General features: G+C 41.1%; 1 protein-coding gene across 1 annotated transcript in view; it reads left to right on the top strand.

Annotated features, from left to right (window-relative positions):
* cbarpb (CACN subunit beta associated regulatory protein b) overlaps window positions 1–23,468 on the top strand; it is a 40,340-nt gene that overhangs the window by 3,776 nt on the left and 13,096 nt on the right. Inside the window, exons 2-7 of the mRNA XM_028816233.2 lie at window positions 3,900–3,971; window positions 13,019–13,164; window positions 20,218–20,279; window positions 21,907–22,072; window positions 22,153–22,324; window positions 22,519–22,668. Coding sequence (XP_028672066.2) covers window positions 3,924–3,971; window positions 13,019–13,164; window positions 20,218–20,279; window positions 21,907–22,072; window positions 22,153–22,324; window positions 22,519–22,668 — 744 coding nt within the window. The 5' untranslated portion in view covers window positions 3,900–3,923. The remainder of the gene's footprint in view (window positions 1–3,899; window positions 3,972–13,018; window positions 13,165–20,217; window positions 20,280–21,906; window positions 22,073–22,152; window positions 22,325–22,518; window positions 22,669–23,468) is intronic.

Below are 23,468 nucleotides of genomic sequence, written 5' to 3'. Positions count from 1 at the left end.
TGGATCCTTTTGATTTATAAATGCACCAGTGTGCGGCTGAGGAAGGGCAGTGGTGGCCCCCCAGTCTGAGCGTGTGAAGGTGGAGGTGCGGCGTTTCAAGCAAATGAACATCTTTATCTCCTTTGACGTCGTTATGGGCGTCTTCTAGGCTGGACCCTCACTCGGTTCACTGGATGTCTTTGGCCTCTCGATTTTCTTTCTCTTGGTTTCCTTGCTGCTTGTTTTCCAGCTCTGTACACAATCCTCAGAGAGGCTGCTTGTCCTCCACTTTATTCGTTAGTTATATGTTTGCCTGTGTGTGTGTTTGTGTGTGTGTGTGTGGAGAGCCTGAGACTCTGACGTGAGGAACAGGAGATTCCTAAGAGGAAAGTCACTTGCTTGAGCTTGAAGGTGTTTGTGTCAGAAGCAAAAGGGAATTTACATCATGGCACTACTTGAAAGGAACAAGAGGCCAGCACCACTGACGTTTGCACGCCATGTTGTTTTAGATGTGGCTGTAGGAGGACATTAATCAGAGGGCAAATGTGGACAAGGACAGGTTGAGTCAGGCCCACTGCTGACCACCCCTCCCTGTGCTTATGGATCTTCAAATGCTGACCTCACTTCACTTACTGGCCACCTTTATGGAGTTGACTCACAGCACTTGATGGTTTTGCGTATTTAAGTTTGACTCCCTGATCTCCTCCAGTTAGTTTGAAGTGGTCCATTGATATGCAGGCCCAGTTGACTAATGACTCTAAACTGGGCCCGCATCTTCACATGAATGGGGCCTGTGACTGGGTGGCATCCCTTCGGAGCCTTTTTTTGCCTAATGTTTTATCCAAATTAACAAGTTCAAAAAGCAAGCAAAAACCTTCAGAGCAGGTGTGACGGAGCAAGATGTAGAGGACAGGAAGAGATGGAAAAAGTGATCTGCTGTGGCAACCCCTAATGGGAGCAGCCGAAAGAAAAAGACGACCCTTAAAGCTGTCAGAGTTCAAAATGTGGATTGTTCTCCATGTTTGTGAATTTCCCCTTGGGATTAATAAAGTATCTATCTATCTATCTATCTATCTCTGTTCTCCATTCTCCACCTCACCGTACCTTTTCAATATAAATTACAGTATTTAATTTCAATACAAGCGGCTGAAATGAGTTTCCTCCGCAGGGTGTCTGGGCTTTCCTTTAAAGATAGGGTGAGAAGCTCAGAGTAGAGCCGCTGCTCCTCCGCATCGAGAGGAGTCAGATGTGGTGGCTCGGGCATCTGATCAGGATGCCTCCTGGATGCCTCCCTGGTGAGGTGTTCCGGGCACGTCTAACCGGGAGGAGGCCCCGGGGAAGACCCTGGACACGCTGGAGGGACTATGTCTCTCGACTGGCCTGGGAACGCCTTGGGATTCTCCCGGAAGAGCTAGAAGAAGTGGCCGGGGAGAGGGAAGTCTGGGCATCTCTGCTCAAGCTGCTGCACCCGCAACCCGACCTCAGATAAGTGGAAGAGGATGGATGGATGGATGGATATTTAATTTCTATATTCACCCAACCCCCTGTTCCTTGCCACTGACCCTACTGGATGCTTTCTGCCGTCAGTGTGCGACTCAAAGTCCCTAATGTAGGACACCTCTAAGCTCATCCCAGTGCCCTTGACGCTGTACGATTTGTAGCTTCAGCAGGATTCCCACACCGCTCACAGATATGACCTCCATGGTCCGGTTCTGCTAGACATACAGTACTTTAAAGGTTATCGCTCTACTCTTCTTGATTATACATCCTCCTTGTGGAGAACTGGGACCCTGAGCTGAGGAAGACATCAAAGCATTAGCAGCCAGCACTGAAGAAGGGCCACCTTCAGCATTTCACAGCTAAAATGCTCTTTTGAACTTTAAGACCACTCAGGGGGTCTTTGTCCTCCTGTTTATTGTAGCCATGTGGTGTTCACTGCGAGGTTTGGATGGCTATGGTGGTTAATGTCTTGAGGGACAGTACAGGCCAGAAGGTCCTTGGGACACAAAGGAGGGCATGTTGCTGTCCGGTAGGACATACACAGTCATACCAGTACAAAGGAAGGTGCCCTGCCAGTGGGTAAAGAAAGGGGCAGAGAGAGAGAGAGCCCTCCCAAACTGGCACTTGGCAGTACATTGCATTTGTTTATTTGGCCGTCATCTTTATCCAAGGTGACTTACAACATCTGAGATGCAGTTGGTTTCATTTCTTCTGTTTTTCCAGTTGGAGGACAGGCCCATGAAGTGACCTTCTTGTGGTCACACAGTGTCAGTGGCAGGATTTGGACCCACAACCTCAGGGTTTGAAGTCCAAAGTTGGGCTCAAAATGTCCGTTATAGGAATATCAGGGTAGAGTTTCAAAGCTACTGTCTGCGGGCAGAGTTGGGTAGTGAATGTGGACAAACACTCGGCTGCATGGGGGAAATGGAGGCCAGGTTCATGAACGAGGGAGAAAAGGCTAGAAGGGGAGCACGTGGGACAGCACTTGTGTTGGACAGGACACCCACCCACACTGACCGAATTTCAGGACCCACAGACCCACTTGGCCCCAACTGCTTTGCTTGCTTTTATTTTTACTTTGTGTTGTTCCCTTTGGCTGTCTCAGCGTCGTATCACACAACAATCTCTGCCCACCTTAATCCTGTTCAGCGTCACGACTGCCTACCTCAGCAGTAGTTGTGCCGTACCATCGCATGACCCCCTCACACAAGGACAATTAATCGAGCAGGCTTGCTCTTCAGATGTGGAAGGGAAACCTGCAAAGAGACAGGAAAAATGTTTAAACTGAATACTTAACAACGACGACACGACACAAAACGCTGCCTCGGTGAGCACAAGTGAGATCCACGCTGTTGATGTTTCTTGCTTAGAGTATTTGGCTAATAAAAGACTCTTATTTTTGCATAGTTGGCCTACTCGTTGGTGTCATCAGGCTGAGGTGGGCTACTGTTAGGGCGCCTCCTATGGTTGTACAGACTTTTCTTTTGGGCTCTCTTTGTTGCCGAGGGACAGACCCTCATCTGTCAAACTCCCAGCCAGATGGACATTGGCGCACTGATCTTCCAGGTCAACTCGCTGGTCTTGCTGGTATTAGGCATCTCTGGTCAGTTAACTGGACCACCTGGCTACACCACTGCTTTTGATTTTTGGACTTTGACATTCCGGGGCTTTGCCCCCCAACTCCCCTGCCTGTGCTACACACCAGCCACTTCACGTCTCTGCCGCTCACTTATGTGGATTTCACTTTCACCAAACAACAAATCTTTCCATTCTCGCGGGTAGGCCTCTTCATTTGGAACACGACTTTTCCCTGATGGCAACACGAATTAGACGATCTACAAGTCTCTGACTTAAAGTTTAAATCCGAACAATATATTCAATCTCTTTTCACTGTTGAGTTATTTCACCAAGTAATCATTTCCATTTGTTTGCATTCTTTATTATAATTTTTTTGAGACTTTCGAATTTTCCTACTTCCATTATCTCTAACCTGCTGTGCATGTGTACCGCGACAACGTTTTTGAATTCTTTACGATGTTCTACTTTGTCATCTACTCTTTGTCTTTTATTTCCAGCCCCAGGCGTAGTTACATTTCTTGGCACAAAGTCTCGTCTCGTGCGATGTGAAAGTAGCTCTCTGAAAACGTCACGTCTCGTCTCTCTTCCCAAGATCTTTTTTTATTATAACAGGGAGATATAACTGCAGTGGGCTGGCGCCCTGCCTGGGGTTTGCTTCCTAACTTGTGCCCTGTGTTGGCTGGGATTGGCTCCAGCAGATCCCTGTGACCCTGTAGTACGGATATAGCGGGTTGGATAATGGATGGATGGATGGGAGATATAAAATGTCCGAGTAGTCCCTTGGTGGAGTTCTCAGTGCTGTACAGACTCTCACACTTTTCCTTTTTTTTTCTTCTCCATAGGGGTTACTCCAGCTCGCTTGGACCATGAGCAATGAGTTGCCTATTTGGCAATACCTGACAGAAAACAGTACGGTGAGTACGGGGTTTCTGATTAGTGGTAAAGGGGGTAGTGCTACATCTGTGCTAAGTGAGAGTGGTCTTGTGTGGTGGGTCCTATTGACATGCATGCAGATCATTAGAATTCTGCACTCTCTTTTTGTTTTAAATACACTTGTTTGCGACAATTCGAGGGCCTGTCGGATTACATGACCATTTATCGATTTTTCAGACACAGACTTTATTTACTTACTCTTAGTGAATTGATGGCCGTGGTGCTGCGCTCCTGTGATTGCTCGTTGTGTAGTTTGAAATCCCTTCAGAGTCACTCCAAGAAAATCAAACATACAGAGGGGGGCTGTGTGTGTGTGTGTGTGTGTGTGCGAGCTGACAACCAACGAGTGCTCAGCCAGACGTACAACAGGAATATGGAATGAAGGTGTGTTGGACCTCACAAACACAAGAGGGGCTTGTTCGTCCGATGTTGTTGTATGTTTTATGTACCACAAAAGAATGGGGAAAAAAGGGTAGGGATTACAGCTGAACTTGCCATACCTGGAAAGCATTCACACAGCACAAGCTGCGCCGGGCAGCACAGTATTGCCTGTTAAAGAAATGGACAATACCCTGGGATAGTGAAACTGTGCTGGAAAGTCATGTCATTTGTCTTCCCCAGTGATTTCTACTTGTGAAATCAGACATCTTCACTGGCTCCCTGTGTCTTACAGAATTGAATATACTGTAAAATTCTACTAATAACCTACAAAGCCTTAAATAACCTCACGCCAAACTACATCAGTGACCTTCTCCATCACTATGTGCCTGTCCGCCCACTAAGGTCCTCTGATTCTGGCAATCTTGTTGTACCCCTCACTAATCTACATTTCATGGGTGACAGGGCCTTCAGCTGTATAGCGCCCAGACTCTGGAATGACCTACCGAAATTAATCAGGTCAGCTGACTCCATGAATTCTTTTAAAAAACAACTCAAAACTCAACTGTTCAGGAAGGCCTTTAGCTCAACTTGACTTTATTACCCTTCTCTCAGTTTATTTCTCTGTCAAGATGCTCATGTAACCTGTGTGTGTGTGTGTGTGCTAGACCATCAATTATGTTGTATGTTAGGCTTTTTCTCTGAATTCACTGTCGTAATCTTCTTTATTTATTTATCTGGTTTGTACAATACTATATACTGTATACCCTGCTGTTCTTTCTTATATTTTGTAAGTGCCTTGAGCATGGGAAAGGCGCTATATAAATAAAATGTATTAACAAGTTTAGCAGCTGCAGTCATCAAGTTTGACATCCCCTCTGCCAAAGACGTTGTGTGACATTAGCATTAGTTGGAAACCGGACTTCATTCTGTTCAGCTTTATCAGGCTTAGCAGTTTAACTTTCCAGAGCTGCATGATAAAGACTTGACTCCTCCACAGGCCAAGTTGACAGATACTACTGTCCAATGCACTAAGGCCTGGTTTGGTTTTATTTTGAGACACCTAAAAGAGCCACACCCTGGAGTGGCTGGATCAATGAATGCTTGTTCTTTACACTTTTGGATACCCAAGTAGTCAGACCCTCAGATATCGAAGTTCACCGGCTGGACCATCAGAGATCTGGGTTCTCGTGAAAACTGGTCTCTAAGTAATTGGGTCCCCGATTTGCCTAAGCTCATAAATTTTGGTCCCCTGAGGGACAGACCCTCCAAAACCCAAGTCTCAGCTAGCTGGACCCTTGGCGATCTAGTTGCCCAGATGGAGAGGCCTTCACAGAACTTAGACTCAGATCTAGATCACAGAGTAGTTGGAACTTAGAATGGCTGCAGTCTGTGGATGAAGGGAGCCTCAAATAGCTAGATTCCTCTTCAGAGGGACCCTTGAAGGTATCAATGAACACATTTCAAAAAAGCTGAACCTTTAGCACTGATGGATGGTGTGCATAATGCTGATCTAAGAATGTGGCCTTAGGAGAAAGTCAAATCAGTCCTGATTGTTACTACTGTGATTTCCATAACCTGCTTGTATTCAAACTGTAGACCACCACTGTAAACTAAAAATTTATTTTATCTGACATGTCTTGGTGCATGGGTGGCATGGTGGTAGCACTCCTGCCTTGAAGGAAGGAGACCAGGGTTCACATCACAGGTGTTCCCTGTATGGAGCTTGCATGATTCTCTCCATGTCTATATGGGGTTCGTCCAACAGTCCAAAGACATGTATGTTAGGTGGATTGGCAGAGCTAAACTTTTTTGACTACACAATGGGAAAATCAAGAGTACACCTTCTGAGAAGGATTTAGGAGTCGTAGTGTACTCGACGCTGTCAACTTCGAGACAGTGTTCAGAAGCCATTAAGAAGGCAAACGGAATGTCAGGTTATATAGCGCCTTGATGTGTGCAGTACAAGTCACAGGAGGTTCTGCTCAAGCTTTATAACACACTGGTGAGGCCTCATCTGGAGTCATGTGTACAGTTTTGGTCTCCAGACTACAAGAAGATCATAGCAGAACTGGAAAAGGACCAGAGAAGAGCAATGAGGCCGACTCCAGGGCTACAGGGGATGAATTATGAAGGAACATTAAAAGAGCTGAGCCTTTACAGTTTAAGCAAAAGAAGATTAAGAGGTGACATGACTGAAGTGTTTAAAATTATGAAGGGAATTAGTCCAGTGGATCGAGACTGTTATTTTAAAATGAGTTCATCAAGAACACGGGGACACAGTTGGAAACTTGTTAAGAGGAAATTTCACACAAACATTAGGACATTTTTCTTTACACAAAGAACCACAGCCACGTGGAATAAGCTGCCAAGTAGTGTGGCTGACAGTCAGACTTTAGGGACTTACAAAACTCAACTTGAGGTTATTGTAGAAGAATTAAGTGGATAGGACGGGTGAGCTTTGTTGGGCTGAATGGCCTGTTCCCATCTAGATTGTTCTAAATTGGGATGTGTGTGTGTGTGTTCACCAAGCAATGAACCGGAACCCCATCTCAGAGACTGTTCCTGCCTTGTGTCTGATGCTTTGCTGGACCAGACTCCATCTTCCCCAAAACCCTCTCTGGATAAGTGGGTTTGGAAGATGGATGGATGGATGGATGGATGTCTGCTTAGGTACATGAAGAATGAAAGACAGCTGGGCCCTACCAGATCTGAGGCTGATCTTTGTAACTCTTGATGCTTACACAGTTGTTCTTCTAGAAAGAAAAACCATTCAGTGCCCATGAGCAACCAGAGGCTTTAACATCTGGACGTTCGGGAAATTGGCCCCTCAGACTGTTTATAAAGGAAGACACCTTTAAAGTTGCACCCACAAAAAACACAACACACCGGGTCCCTACACAAGTGGAGTTCCGGCACATCTACAACACTACAGGCGGCACAGGCCTTCAAAATCAGTGAAAAGATTGCAGCTGTGTGATTATGAGATAAGCAGCACACCACCGAGAGGAAGGCCTGGCCTAATTCCCTGCAGACATGACACTTAGTCTCCCGCCTGAGTCTTTAACCAGTACTTGGCAGCTCTGCAGACACAGGGAGCACAGTGTGAGAGCGGCTTGCTTTAAACAGATCTGCCGAGGCCAGAAATGCTTTTTTTAAGCCAGCATTAAAACAACCAGCTGCCATCTAATTTTAGACGGACACATGCTGATTCTCAATGCAGGATTCTCTGACACTTTTTTTTTTTTTTTTAATATTCATAATACATTTTAGCCAGAAGAGGAATGGCTTTCATTTTTCAGTTCTTTGAATAACATGATTTCTCAAGGCCATTCATCTGAGTGTCCATATATTAGGAATTGTTGGCAAATCACTCATTCACAAGTTTCCAGTTAGGCTCTCAGGCCAGCCTACGCCCAGAGTGTCAAAGTGCCTGCTTAGAGACATTCAGGCTATCATGGCGGCAGAGATACCTCAGGCTGCTTTGACGCAGCAGTTTTCTGTTAATTGCCCTCGTCCCACTCTAGGACAGAATGAGGCACCCCCTTTAGATAGTGAATGGCACTGATGAGTTAAAACAAACAAACAAAAAAAAAGCTAAAAGACATGAAAAACCAGAAAGCAAATCTCTTTTCTGCACAGCATGTTTCAGAAGTGCTGCAGAATAGTGAGTTAGTTCAAGTGCATGTTACAAAGCACTCCGTGAATATGGACACCCTGATGATGGCTGCTGCAGACCGTCCAAGCGGGGTGGTGGTAGATATGAAAGAGGACGACGGAGAAGGGAAAAAGGTGAGTGAATGTCAGAATCCTCTTAAAATGGGGTGACGAAAGTACTTAGAAAAGAAATCACTAATGAAGATAAAGACCTCATTTTTTTCCATTCTCACTTTGAAGGTTTGATGGTAAGCAGATAGATAGGAAAGGAAAAATAAGGACAGATAGGAGAGATATTAGAACACTACCATAATTCTGTCAGGAAAGGTCACTCAGCCCAATAAAGCCCCCAACTTCTATTCACCTAGCTTCTCCAAAATAACATCATCTAGTTTTAAAAGATCCACAAAATGTTACTCTCTATAAAGTTTCCATCTGCGTTCTTGTTGAATGCGGAACTCATTTTAATGGAACAGCTGGGAATCTCTGCACTCATTTCCCTCATAATTTTAAACACTTAACGTCTCTCAGTCTGCATTTGCTTAAACTAAAAGACCTCCTTCAATCTCTCCTCATAAGTCATGCTTCCTAGTCTTGAAAATTTATTGGAAGTCCAGAGAAGACTTATTCCATTTTTTTTTTTTTTTGAAAAATGGAAACCAAAACTACAAACCGCACTCCAGGTGAGGCCTCCTTAGTCATTTATAGCACATAAAGTATAACCTCCTTTGATGTCAACTCTGGACAGTGTGATGTGTAACCTAATTTCCTCCTAGCCCTCCTGGTTGCTTCTCTCCACTGTCCTACTGTGGATAGTGAAGAGTCCACAATTCACTGGTTCTTCTCATAAGGTGCATTTTGACATTTCAAATCCAACACTTATTTCCTATGTGTAATACTTTCAATTTCATCTGCCTGAGCTTGCATTTTGTCCCGATTCCTTTGTAATAATTTGCCTGATTCTAGATTGTGTAATTCCACCCAGTTATATTTTATACAATATATACATATGCATATATAAACTGCATTAGCTCCTGCACTGATCATATCATCACCTAATTTGGAAACAGCTCCTCCAACCATAAGCCTTTGCTTCCGATGCTAAAGCCAGTTTTGTAGCCATCGACAGACTGTGCCATGAATTACTGGTTCTTAATTTGTTCATTGGTCTCTCGGATTGAATTAAAAGTGTTCTAAGAATCCACAAAATACTATCACACACACATCTCTGATCATATGCTTTTGTTGCTGTCTTCATGGAGATCCAACAAATTTGTGAAACACAATCCTCCCCATATGAACCCTTACTGACAGTCCTTTTCTTGCCATGTGCTGCTCGATCTTTTTCTTAATCGTTGCTTCCACTAATTTCCCTCAAATGCATGTTAAGCTTATAGGTCTGTAGTTACTTGGATCAGCCCAGTCACCTTTTATAATATGAATTAATATTTGTATGTTCTCCCCATTGTGCAGCAACTTCAGAAAAACTCGCATCAAGTCTGTATATACGTACAGTATGCACTCACTAACCTCCTTAACTACGCAACGGTAAGTGTGATCTGGTCCTGGTGATCTGTTAGATTTCAGCCTGTTTAATTGGGTCTCCAAAGTCATCTGTGGAACTGAAAGAATTACCAACTTCTTGACTTGTGAAAATTAAAAAACAAAAACACTATATTGACTTATTTCACAGTTGGTACTTTTATCAATTGGCTTTCACTGATCCTAATACACATCGCTGTCTCTAAAGTGACTAAAGCACTGAAAGAACCTCTTTGGTGCATCTTGACCATTTTCTCCTCATCTTTTAACGTCCCCAATATCTTTTTTAAGTGCTGCTCTCACATTCTCATAAGCTCGAGTTGTGGCCTTGTCTGATACGGCCGTGTCTTTCTCCTCAAATTCTCTTATTTACTGTACAGCCCTCCTTAACTTGTTAAAGTTTCTAAATTTTGGGATGAACTTTTCTTGCATTATACATACGACAATTTTAAACCTGCTCCACAACTCTACACTTAAAATCTAAATCCAATTTAAACTTTTTTTTTTTTTTTTAATTTTACGTGTTCTAAATTTGTTATTAAAGGTAAACTTAACAGTTTAACTTATGAATAGGTCAGTTACTTTAATGTACGTGACAGATAAATTAACAAAAGTAATTAAGCAAAAAATCCAGTAGCACATGTCAAGAGTAGGTGTTGTAGCAAATCATCAACATGGGTTCAGACGAAGAAGGTCGTGTTTCACTGATATGCCAGAATTCTCTAAGGAAGCAACACAAGAATATGATAAGAGGTCAACAACAACAACAACATTTATTTATATAGCACATTTTCATTCAAAAAGTAGCTCAAAGTGCTTTACTTAATGAAGAAAAGAAAAATAAAAGACAAAATAAGAAATTAAAATAAGACAACATTAGTTAACATAGAAAGGAGTAAGGTCCGATGGCCAGGGTGGACAGAAAAAACGAAAAAAAAAAAACCCCAGAAGGCTGGAGGAAAAAAATAAAATCTGTAGGGGTTCCAGGCCACGAGACCACCCAGTCCCCTCTGGGCATTCTACCTAACATAAATGAAATAGTCCTCTTTGTAATTAGGGTTCTCACGGAATCACTTGATGGTGATGGTCATACAGACTTCTGGCTTTTAATCCATCCATCATTTTAGGAACATCATGGTACTTAGAGTAGATGGTGGTGGCACAAAAATCCACCACCAAAAGGACACCAGAAAAGGAAACAGAAGAGAGAGTAGGGGTTAGTACAGATTTTAGAGCCACCATGAATGGTTATTATAATGAATTGGATATACAGAGTATCAGGATTAAATTACAGTGAAGTTATGAGAAGGCCATATTAAAGTAATGTGTTTCCAGCAGTTTTTTTAAAGTGCTCCACTGTATTAGCCTGACAAATTCCTACTGGCAGGTTATTCCAGATTTTAGGTGCATAACAGCAGAAGGCCGCCTCACCACTTCTAAGTTTTGCTCTTGGAATTCCAAGGAGACACTCAGTTGAGGATCTGAGGTTACGATTTGGAATATAAGACGTCAGACATTCCGATATATAGGATTGGGCGAGAATATTTAAGGCTTTATAAACCATAAGCAAAATTTTAAAGTCAATCCTGAATGACACAGGTAACCAGTGTAGTGACATCAAAACTGGAGAAATGTGCTCTGATTTTCTTTTCCTGGTAAGGATTCTAGCAGCTGCATTCTGCACTAGTTGCAAACGATTGATGTCTTTTTTGGGTAGTCCTGAGAGGAGTGCGTTACAGTAATCTAATCAACTGAAAACAAACACATGAACTAATTTCTCAGCATCTTTCAATGATATAAGAGGTCTAACGTTTGCTATGTTTCTTAAGTGAAAAAATGCTGTCCTAGTGATCTGATTAATATGTGATTTAAAATTTAGATTACAGTCAACAGTTACCCCTAAGCTTTTGCAATGTATTATTATTTATCTTGATCTTCAGGTTTTTGGTAATTTCCTGTATGAAGAATTAGGAATAAAACCAAAAGAGGTAGGCATTCAGAGCACTGCGTAGGTAGGTAGAAATTTGGTTTATAACATAGGAAGCAAAGGGGTGTAATGAAGGGAACTTCTTCCTATTTGGGTGATGTTAAAAGTGGTGTCCCTCAGGGGTCAGTGCTGCAGCCCCTACTCTTTTTAACAAACATAAGATTTGTGGCAGATGAAATTTAATGCGAGCAAATATAAAGTATTATACATAGAAAGGAGAACTGTTAGATCTCAACAAACAAGGGGAAGACTGAAACTTGAAAATACCCCTTATAAGAAGGACTTGAGTCACAGCGGAGTTGTCACTGTCAGCATCCAGACAGGGTACAGAAGCAATCAAGAAGGCGACTAGGATGTTTAGTTATACAGCACAAAATGTGGAGTACAAGTCAAGGGAGGATATGCTTAAGCTTTATAATGTACTGGTGAGGCCTCATCTGGAGTACTGTGTGAAGTTTTCGTCTCCACATTGCAAAAAAAAAGACAGCAGCTCAACAGAAAGTCCAGAGAAGAGCGACTAGGCTGATTAGGACTCAGAGGAGAGATTGAAGGTGCGGACCCTTTTCAGTTTAAGTAAACAGATTAACAGGTGACATGAGTGAAGACTTTAAAATTATAAAAGGAATTAGTGCAGTGGATCCCAAGTGTTAAAATAATTCTGTAACAAGAAAATGTGGACATGGTTGGAAAATTACTAAGGGCCAATTTCACAGAAATGTTAGAAAGCTTTAAAAAAAAAAAAAAAAAAAAATAGCCACGCAAACTACCAAGCAGTGGTGGAGAGCAGGTCTTTGGAGATCTTCAGATCTCCTCTTGATGTCTTTTTGGACAGTCTAGATGAACAGGGTTGAAGATCATGCTGGGCTGAATGGCCTGTTGTTGTCATCTTAATTGTTCTAATGTTGTAATTGCCATTCTGTCAAAAAACAGAAAATGATTGGACTGTGGTCACTATATCCCAGTGGTTCAACCACCTATACCTCTCTGAAGTCTATGCCAGTTATTACAAAATAATACACAGTATATTGTATACAAAGGCTTCTGCTCTGGTTGTTGTTTCGACATACTGTAGATCTATAAATTCCTCTTGTGCTCTATTATTTATAATAGTAATTAAAGTCATTCATGGCTATAATATCCACTCTGAACTAGCTTTTTTTAGCATTATTAAAAAGATGTATATTAAAAGTATTGTCTACAGCACATCCCCAAAGTCATGCCTCCAGTTAAATCCAGACATCTTCACTAGGACGTTTTCTATAACTCAAGAGGAAATTGCAATATGATAACAGTTGACACAGAAAACTACACAGAACACAGTCAAGTAGAAACAATTAGAAAAATAAATGAATACACGTCAGTAATGCAATTAAAATGCTTTCCAGACCTATGGCTTTAAGTATAAACCTGGATTTTATTTTGCAAGATTAAGATGACGACAAAGTTTCTGTCCTTCTTTAATAGGATGTGCCAAAGGATCCTGGAAAACAGGATGGCTACATCTTACTTCTAGTGCTGCTCTCTATATTCATCGGAGGGACGCTGGTCTTGCTGTCTGGACTGCTGGTCATCTGCCGTCGGTGCTGTGAGTGGGATCGTCGGTACTCCAGGTAAGAAATATCACGATTTCTTACCTCCGGTTAAATTAAACTAAACATTAAAATGGAGACACAAAGAAAATAAAATCAGCACTATCAACAAAATACCTGCAGTCCTGGTTACCTGCCTGGCATCCCCCGCCAAAAAAAATCTCTTGTGTAAGCATCATGAAAGGTGAGTAAGAGGCATTGGGATGCTCAGAATAATGCACTGGTTTTAATAAATGGTTCAGTAAAATATGTACTTTACCCACATGGCATTCGACATAACTACTAATAAAGGCTACAGTATACTGTACAGCCAAAACATTGGCTCTTTAACTTTCTTTCCTTTCCAGCATGAAAATAACCTTTAACCTTTTTTTAAACTTAATCTGCATTTCATTATGCTTTGTGACAGACTGCTACTTCATGCAATGATGGCTCCAGCATAGTGGTCACGAAGAAAAGGTGGCACAGAAAACAGATAATCAGATTTCACTGTAATATCCAACATTTGCTTAGATTAGCTCACTGTCACATGGGATGGGATTTGTGTCTGCTGTGATAGGTGATATTAACTGATTTATTTGTGTCCAAGGACCATAGCTTCAGTCTCAAAATGAAGACACTATCTATACAGAGAATGTTCATTAGCTTCATTCTATTCAATATCCAAGCACTTGTGGTTAAGTTGCTCTGAGACTTAAAATTGAACCAGGGTGAGTATGACCGTGTGGCCAAGAGCCTTTGGCAATATAGAGAGACCATATTAGAAGCCCTCCTAGCAGCCCCTGGTGTCCACCCCCTGGACCCTCTGTAGGGCTGGAAAGTCATGGACCACCTGCCGTCTACAACCAGGCCTCTATAGTCTCGGTCTGAAAAAAGCAACATGGTCTCTGCTTTCCTGGGTGGGAACTTTGTGTTGCAATTTCCTGGTCAAGGGTTTTTTTTTAGTCTTTTACATACAATCCATTGTGCTTCTCATCCTCCATCTTCTCACCACACAGTCATGCATCCCAGCCTCTGCTAAGTGGTCTCCCCTGTAGGGTCCCTGGAAACCATTACCCATTATATATGTGTTAGCCATTTCACCTTTAAAGGACTTCATATGATGCAGCAACTGCATTTTCATTGAAGCTGTTCCCTCCTGCCATATTACATTATTTGGCCCTATCAGATATTCAAAGCACTTCACATGTACAGTATGTAAAAAAGCACAATAGAAATAGAAGCTCAGAAATTGGTCAATAAAAGCAAAGGACAAAAGCTAGTATCAAAACATTCAACACCAAATTAAATATAAATAACATGAAGCAAAATTATGGGTTAGTACACAAAAACAATACCACCAAAATGCTATACAGTGTATTTTCTATACACATTTTATGTAACATGTTATTTATCCATCATAAGGATCAGGATAGGAATGAACTGAATGACAGATTATGAATGGTGAGTTTACGTTAAACACCTTCCTGAAAAAATGTATGTTCTTTTTTTGTTTGTTTTTTTAAGAATAAACCAAGTTAGCAAATGCAATTATTTTTAGGGTGGTCATTCAAAAGTCTGAGTGCAATATTAGAGCTGAGGGCTCTGTCATCCTTAGGTTAGACTGGAGTTGGCGGACAGGACTGACTGGTGTAATTCAGTGCAAAGCCATGTAAAGCTCTGTAGGTTAGCAACAGGATTTTGTATGTACCGTAAGACGCACCTGACCATTAGCCATAACCTGTCCAAAGCCACCAGGGGACAAAGCACGTTTGGACCGATGCTCCCTGAAGTTATATCACCAGTTCTGTCCCATCTCTATTTGTAATGCCACAAAGCCCTTCATCTTGTGTTTTGTTGTAGGTTTCCAGTTTGAAAAACGAGAATGCGGTGCAAGCACAGCCCTCGATTCAAAAAATTGCTCTGCATACCTGTTTGTCTCGTCTGACAGTAGCTGAAAGGCAGCTTCAGGAAAGAACAGCCTGAAGTAGTCCAGCGGCTGGTAATCTGTCGAGTCCAACAGCAAACCATACTGTCTTGTGAAGTCCAGTAGCCAGTTTGGCTCCCACGAATCAATGTCTAGGTAATCCTCCCACACAAACCTTGCCATAGGTGCATCGGCTGCACAAATGCGCTCAGCTGGGGCGGCATCGGCTGGTGTCCCGATCAGCTGATGCCAGTTCCTCACTCTCTTGTTCGATCTCCTGATCACTCTCAACAAAATCTGATTCTGAAAAATCAGAGTCCGACTCAGTGGTAATGCGCAAAACATCATCTGCTGAGTATTTTGTTTTCTGCACTTGCTTCGCTCCCTCGTGAGATGTCGATGCCATCTTGCCTTTGTTTATATTGGTTTACATTTCGCAACTCACGCACACACAAAGATTAGATGCCGAGTCAATGAGTCTAACATTCCTCAAAGCACAGAGGGAATACCTGTGACGTAACTGAGTTTTGTCGCCCTCTACCCCGGATGTCGACTTTTGTCAGGTAATACACATCATGGTCTGTGACGCAATATTCGCTATATAAGATGCACAGACATTTCCAACCTTCTTTTGGGGAAAAAAAAAGTGCATCTTATGGTGCAAAAAATACGGTAATCCTTGAAGACAGGGTGTCGGAGGAAACGGGACAAAACAAGCGTTAGGTGATAACTGCTGCTAGTCTGAGTATGGACTCTGGTAGCAGAGTTATTGTAGACAACAGATTGAAATAATCACCTGACAATAGACAGTCAAAGAAGTCAATGTGGGACGTGATGAAAGCATGGACAAAATTCTCAGTAAAGGATAATAACAAGTGAACAATAGGACATGCTGTGGAGGTGATAGTATGAAATTTTATGTGAGCGGAATAAGAAAATGAGGAATCGAAAATGATGCCAACATTCCCTGCAAATGATAAGTATAAAATAACCTAGAGTGGATGAGAAGAAGTTAATTTCCTTTAGCTGAGCTTTTGTTCCAAAGAGTTACATTGTATTGCAGTTTAACATCCATATTTCATTACTCAAGACAAGCTATGATACCAACATTAAATATCCAGTTTAACAATTGAAATATATGTGTCATCTGCATAAAATGAGAAGCCATTCCAAATATGAACAAAATGACCAAAGGGAAGCCTATAAATACAGAAAAGCTAAAAACCAAGGAGAGTGCCGTGGTGAACTCCTTGTTTGACTGATGTTAAACTGGAAGACTGACAGACATTTGCCGGACAGTTAGGCAGGAGACAAGACTACTACAGAGCAGTGCCAAAAATATCAAGACTATCACCTATTCTGGACAACAGCATACAGTCTTTGACTTTTTAAATCCTGCACTAAAGTCTAAAAGGCTTAATATAATCTGTTGTCATAAGAAAAACATTAGGTACTTGGAGAGGAGCAGTTTACAGCTGTGCTGTGCCCTGAAGCCAAACTCCGATAAGTGCATCGAGTTATTACAAGTTAGGGAATTCTGGTCCCCAACTTACCAACACTGCAAAACGAGAGGGGGTGGGGGGGGGGGGGGGGGGCCAGGGGGTTGGTGAATGTTCAGACTGTCAGCATTAAGACCTGACTCTCTATGTAGGGCTTATAGAAGCAATTTTCAAATCAGCCTTCAGATCCATCATCTATGAATGACAGCCAGGACTATAACAGAAAGGAAGGATTTGAGGACTGTGATTCAGTAAATCAGCAGAAAACCTCATTTTACACATTCGGTCATAGATGGATGAAGAAGTTACTGAAAATCTGGTAAAAGAGCTGGTGGGATGGGGTGAAAGAGAAGACAAAGTGATATAAGCATACAGTGAATACGCATTAGTGAAATTATGCAGGTTTTTGATTTAATATAGAAAAAAATAAGGGATTTTTCACGTTCTGAAATAGAAGAATTGGAAGTAGAGATAGGTGAGGGTTCATGTACAGTACCTTGTTAAATGTGGCCAATTATCTTCTGTGCACATTTCACCCATGCCATTGTCATTTTGCAAATAGCACACCATTCTGCATGGATCTACACACATTTGGAAATTTATAACAAATGCTACTTTATGTCTATGTACATTTGTGTAAACATATACAGTATAATATATATTATACTGTATATATATATATAATGTTACATTTTTTTCTATTGCTTGTAATTGATGGATAAAAAGTGGGAACAAAAACCCAGGAGGGGATGCCAATCCATCACAGGGTACACTCATAGTTGCCGTTAAAGCTCAGGGTTGACTCACATTATTCTCTTAGTACAGTATGATAAGGATCATTTTAATTTCACCAGTATTGATACTCTTTCTATTGTTTAGTTTTTTTATGAAGCTATTCATTCATTTGATATCTTCAGTTTGGCCAGTGTTATGTTAGAAGTTCAGGGCTTACTCCAGCCTAACATTCATTGCCAAACTCTCCATGCTGTTATGTTCAGGAAAAACAGGTTTAGAGAATGGATGGATGGATGAATGACACATTGATAGACATGTTTCTAAATACCCCAAGTAACCATTAAGCACATATACAAAAATTCAAAAAGAATAAAGCCAAGATCTGTTTTCACCTGTAACTTTGGGCCCTGCAGATCCAGCATGTGCTTCCTTTGAGAATTTCTCTTTGGCTATCTTGAGCTTTTCTTTTTCTCCTCTTCAGTAGTACCTCCTGCCCCTACGCTCAATTTTCTAGATGGCCAAAATGATTCCTTATCTTTTAACAGCCCACATACATGATTCTAGTAATTAAAGTTTATTCCAGACACTGATCCATGATGCACCTTATCTGCTTTGTTCAGAAGTACTGTGGCCAAGTGATTGTGACATGGGAGAGCTAAGGGTGGTAATTTGGATTCTGGAAAAGGGGAAACAGAGCCAATGTATCTCTCTGCTGATTGTTCACATTGGGTTTCATAACCTTTCCTGCAAGCTTTCAGCTTACAAAACAAATGGCATTTTTTCCTATTGCACCAGCTGGCCCATCTCTTCCAGGTTGTGTAAAAGAGATGAAGATGCCAAGAAAATAAATTCAAATAAACTTTAAAAAAAAAAAAAAAAAAAAAAGATCCTCAACTGGATTAAACCAAACTATAGCATACAGATATTTGGCAAATTAAATACTAAACTTAAGTACCACTATAAGGTAGTGCTACCCACTATATATAGAACAAAATAAACTGTAGTGTAGGAGCAGACAGACAGCCACTGGTTGTCAGGTAACACTGTACTGTGAAATGACTTCACAGATGCCTGATTGCCAGGACAGACTGGACCTGTCCACCAGTCTCCCTGTCCCTCACCAATTAAATGTTCTTGACTACAGGACACATACATTAAGTGTAATTTAAAATTGTTGCGATTTATCTTTTCAGTTAAATACTATTTACATTATTTAGTACTATGATAATATGAACCATAGTCTAAAACACAATTGTAAATTGTAATATACATACAGTCATGTGAAAAAGTTTGGGAACCCTTCTCAGCCTGCATAATAATTGACTCTCCTTTCAACAAAAAAGATAACTGGGGTGTTTTCCGAACAAAGATTTTTAGTGAAGCAGTATTTAGTTGTATGAAATTAAATCAAATGTAAAAAACTGGCTGTGCAAAAATTTGGGTCCCCTTGTAATTTTGCTGATTTGAATGCATGTTAACTGCTCAATGCTGATAACTTACAACACCAAATTGGTTGGATTAGCTTGTCAAGCCTTGAACTTCATAGACAGGTGTGTCCAATCATGAGATATAAAGGTATTTAAGGTGGTGAATTGCAAGTTGTGCTTCCCTTTGACTCTCCTCTGAAGAGTGACAGCATGGGATCCTCAAAGCAACTCTCAAAAGATCTGAAAACAAAGACTGTTCAGTCTCATGGTTTAGGGGAAGGCTACAAAAAGCTGTCTCAGAGGTTTAAACTGTCAGTTTCAACTGTAAGGAATGGAATCAGGAAATGGAAGGCCACAGGCAGTTGCTGTTAAACCCAGCAGGTCTGGCAGGCCAAGAAAAATACAGGAGCGGCATATGCGCAGTATTGTGAGAATGGTTACAGACAACCCATAGATCACCTCCAAAGACGTGCAAAAACATCTTGCTGCAGATGTATCTGTACATTGTTCTACAATTCAGCGCAATTTGCACAAAGAACATCTGTATGGCAGGGTGATGAGAAAGAAGCCCTTTCTGCACTCAGGCCAAACAGAGTCGCTTGTTGTATGCAAATACTCATTTAGACAAGCCAGATTTATTTTGGAACAAAGTGCTTTGGACTGATGAGACAAAAATTGAGTTATTTGGTCATAACAAAAAGTGCTTTGCATGGAGGAAGAACACCACCGCATTCCAAGAAAAACACCTGCTACCTACTGTAAAATTTGGTGGAGGTTCCATCATGTTGTGGGGCTGTGTGGCTAGTTCAGGGATTGGGGTCCTTGTTAAAGTCAACGGTCAGATGAATTCAACCCAGTATCAACAAATGCTTCAGCATAATGTTCAAGCATCAGTCACAAAGTTGAAGTTACGCAGGGGTTGGATATTCCAACAAGACAATGACCCAAAACACAGTTTGAAATCTACAAAGGCATTCATGCAGAGGGAGAAGTACAATGTTCTGGAATGGCCGTCACAGTCCCCTGACTTGAATATCATCGAAAATCTATGTAGTTATTTGAAGCAGGCTGTCCATGCTCAAATTTAACTGAACTGGAGAGATTTTGTATGGAAGAATGGTCAAAAATACCTCCATCCAGAATCCAGACACTCATCAATGGCTATAGGAGGACAGCGTCTAGAGGCTGTTATATTTGTAAAAGGAGGCTCAACTAAGTATTGATGTCATATCTCTGTTGCGGTGCCCAAATTTATGCACCTGTCTAATTCGGTTATAATGTATATTGCATATTTTCTGTTAATCCAATAAACTTAATGTCACTGCTGAAGTCCTACTGTTTCCATAAGGCATGTCATATATTAAAAGGAAGTTGCTACTTTGAAAGCTCAGCCAATGAGAAACAAAAATACAAAGAATTAAGAGGGGTTCCCAAACTTTTTCATATGACTGTATATTAAGTTGAACTAACTAATTAATGGCCTGTGTTTTCTCTTTTTCTTGGTCAGGGCCAGTGATGATCCAGAGAAGACAAACACGACCTACTTGGAGGATTCACAGCCTGTGCAGGGTAAGCTACCCACCCCAAAAAGAAAGAAAGAAAAAAAAAAAAATCACTCATACTTAAGCTTACAACCCACAGCCATAATAGAAAATTCAAATAAGAAAAAGCGAAAGTTAATCATCAGTGTTTTCGTGACCTTTGCACATACTCAAGACTTTTTAGCCACTAAGGTGCCCATAACTGTGTTGCAAGCTTTTATATATTCTGGGAATCAACAGCAGCAGTAATGACTTCTTGTTGTACACACGTCAATCTGTCCTGGATTTAATGGGCAGAACAACACTGCTGCAATCCCATATTACACTACATAGGCCCTTTTCCTGATACCTCCTGCAAGACATTCCTCTTTATACGCCACAGAAATGCATTGTGTGTTCCGGAAGATGTAATCCAAAGTTAGCCTCGTTTTCCACCATAGCTATCTATAGTTTGACATTATGAAGTCCACGCCATCTGCAGCCGTCAAATTTGACTATTATCAAATACATTTTGTCACAGATGTTCCAAGTTTGACTGTAGGCTACACTCTTATGTTTGGCCAGATATTACTGCTTTAACTTTTAAATACATTGGAAGAAATAATGAATACCTCTCCCTATATGATGTTGTTTTGACCAACTCACAACAATTTAGTGAAATGTTTTCATTATTCACACTTGTATGTATATCACCTGTAATTTTTAGTGTTATGGATCCTGACAATATTATGTACAAAAAGGAATGGCAGTTCATAGAGACTACACCCTTACTTTCATTCACATACAGCCAGGCAATGTGACCAAGTGGCTGAGGTACCAGATTATAAACTACATGGTGGACAGTTTCACTTAAAATCTCGATGCCAATATATGAACCCAAGCAAGGTGTCTGGGCTCTAGCAGTCCTGAACACCTGTAACTTGTTGTTCATTTTACACAAAACTTATCTAAGTAAAACCCTACAATAGTTATTATAAATGCAGGAAGGAGGACGGTCCAGCAATGCACTCAAGGCAAAATGAATACATTTGTAGATAAATCAACAACCTGTTTCTTATAGTGCATTTTCATAAGGAGTATCATTCCAAAGCATAACAAAATGTAAAGAATAATCAAATCAGACTTGTAATGTGCACATGAACAAAGAGAAACAGAAAATTAAAGCTAGAAGCACAAGAGAATGAGCATAAAAGTCCAAATGAAGTGTCACACAGATGGACAGAGTGACACTTACTAAAAAAATTATATATAAACACACATATATAAACTGTATGTATCAATGGAAACATGTAGCTTTTCAGCCTGAGCCAGATGGTCTTCTCAGAAAGACTTAAACAGGCTACACCTCACAGTAACAATGAGCTTTGTGGTAGTGAGAAGAGCTGTCATCAGAATCTCTCCGGTGTCACAGCTGAGAACAACAGATCAGGATCTGTCTCACACATTTACTTTGTTCAAGGTTATTGCAGTAAAGCGGACATTTAAGAGATTAAGGAAGAAAGTCAGATTGAGTTATGGTTGAGATCCCATCAGCTTTAAAAGTCAGAAACTTAAACTAGCTGGTCTTTAGTCCATGCTATAGTCTCAAGACATATTGAAGCAGTATGTGAATGTGTCAGCAGGCTGAAAGTGACACCTCTTTCTCCACTCTTCAGAGGTCACAATCAAAGTGGATGATTCAGACTGCCTGTCATCATCCTCCAGCTACCACAACGTTGAGAATGAGCACTTCCTATCCGCCTACTCCACAGGCCGCCGCGTCTCCTTTAATGAGGCCTCACTCTTTGACCACAGCAAGAAGACGCAGGAGAAAGGACGCAGGTCAGTTGCCACCTGTTTTCAATGATCCACTAAATAGCCAAGATGAAAATGAATGCCAAGCACTTGTGTGTTCTGTGCAGGTACACCCTGACAGAGGGAGACTTTCATCATCTGAAGAATGCACGTCTTACTCACTTCAGCATCCCACCCCCAGCGCTAAAGATCGTGACGATTCATGAATGCGAGTCCAGTGAGAACAGCATTGCTATGACAACCAGACCTCCATCCAAGTCCAGTCTCTCTATATTTCAGGTACCACCTACATTAACTGCTTAGTTTCACTGGCTACTACCAGCCATACACTCAAAGTAAATCAATTGTGTCTGTCTGTCTGGCATGCTGTGATCTTTTTGACCAAGATCTACGGGTCTAACACTGATGCTAATGAAAAATTACCACACACTTTGAAGTCTAATATCCCTTTACTTGTAAATATCCGTTTCTAGCCTCTGGTCAGTGCACTGCCACAAACGGCCCTGACTAGCCTGTCACTCAGTCCAAGTTCAGCCCTTCCTGGAGACACCTTTAACTCAACAGTGGACACGGGCTTTAAGCACAGCCATGTCTTCTCCAGGTCTGATGCACACGACAGCACGGTAAGAAGCATTTGTTTTAACATTTTCCTACAGCATAATGCAACAAAGCAAATTTATTCAATTTACAAGTGTGTTTTACAATTAGTGGCAAGTGGGTCTGGATGGGTTTTCTCTCCAACATTGATATCAAAGATGTGCAGGTTAAGTTAAATGGCATTTTGATATGGATAGTACATTTCATGCTGCGAACCACCCTGTTAGTTGGCTCTCACTTGAGCTTTTTTGTGTTAGGAGTACAATCACCAAACATTTTACATGACCCATACATGCAAGCTTTTTGTATGGTGCCTTTAACAGGGGATAATTTGCAGCGAGTTGAACAATACAGAGATAAAATGTTTAATAGATTAAATGTTTTATGACTTGATATGGCACCCTTTATGATTAGGATAATCCCCAACTACCCTGGGTACTCAGTAACAATTGCTAGTCAATAATCGTAATATATAAACCCTGCCTGTTGAGTACCACTCTGGGTTACTTAATAAAAAGTAATATGAAGAATGAAGCATCACTCTCTTTCAAACTAATTTATACACTGCATTTTATGAGAAACAGAATTCACAATGATTTTGACAACCAGTAAAAATACACTGTAAAATGCAATGGGTGTTTATTTTATATTGCAGATTTTTGGTGTATAACATTAACATTCTGAAACCTGCCCCATACATATGTACATTTTTATATCCAGTGCCGAAGTTGCCAGTCACATTGTTCTCAAGAATCGACGGATTTCTGGTCACTGTGGATTGCAAGTTATTGTAATAAATACATCTGACCGACCGATAGTTTGGGAT

This window comes from Erpetoichthys calabaricus, chromosome 12, assembly GCF_900747795.2.
Source record: "Erpetoichthys calabaricus chromosome 12, fErpCal1.3, whole genome shotgun sequence".
Taxonomy (NCBI): Eukaryota; Metazoa; Chordata; class Cladistia; order Polypteriformes; family Polypteridae; genus Erpetoichthys; species Erpetoichthys calabaricus.
Note: the sequence above shows the minus strand (reverse complement) of the source record. Positions and strands in the feature narration are given on the sequence as shown.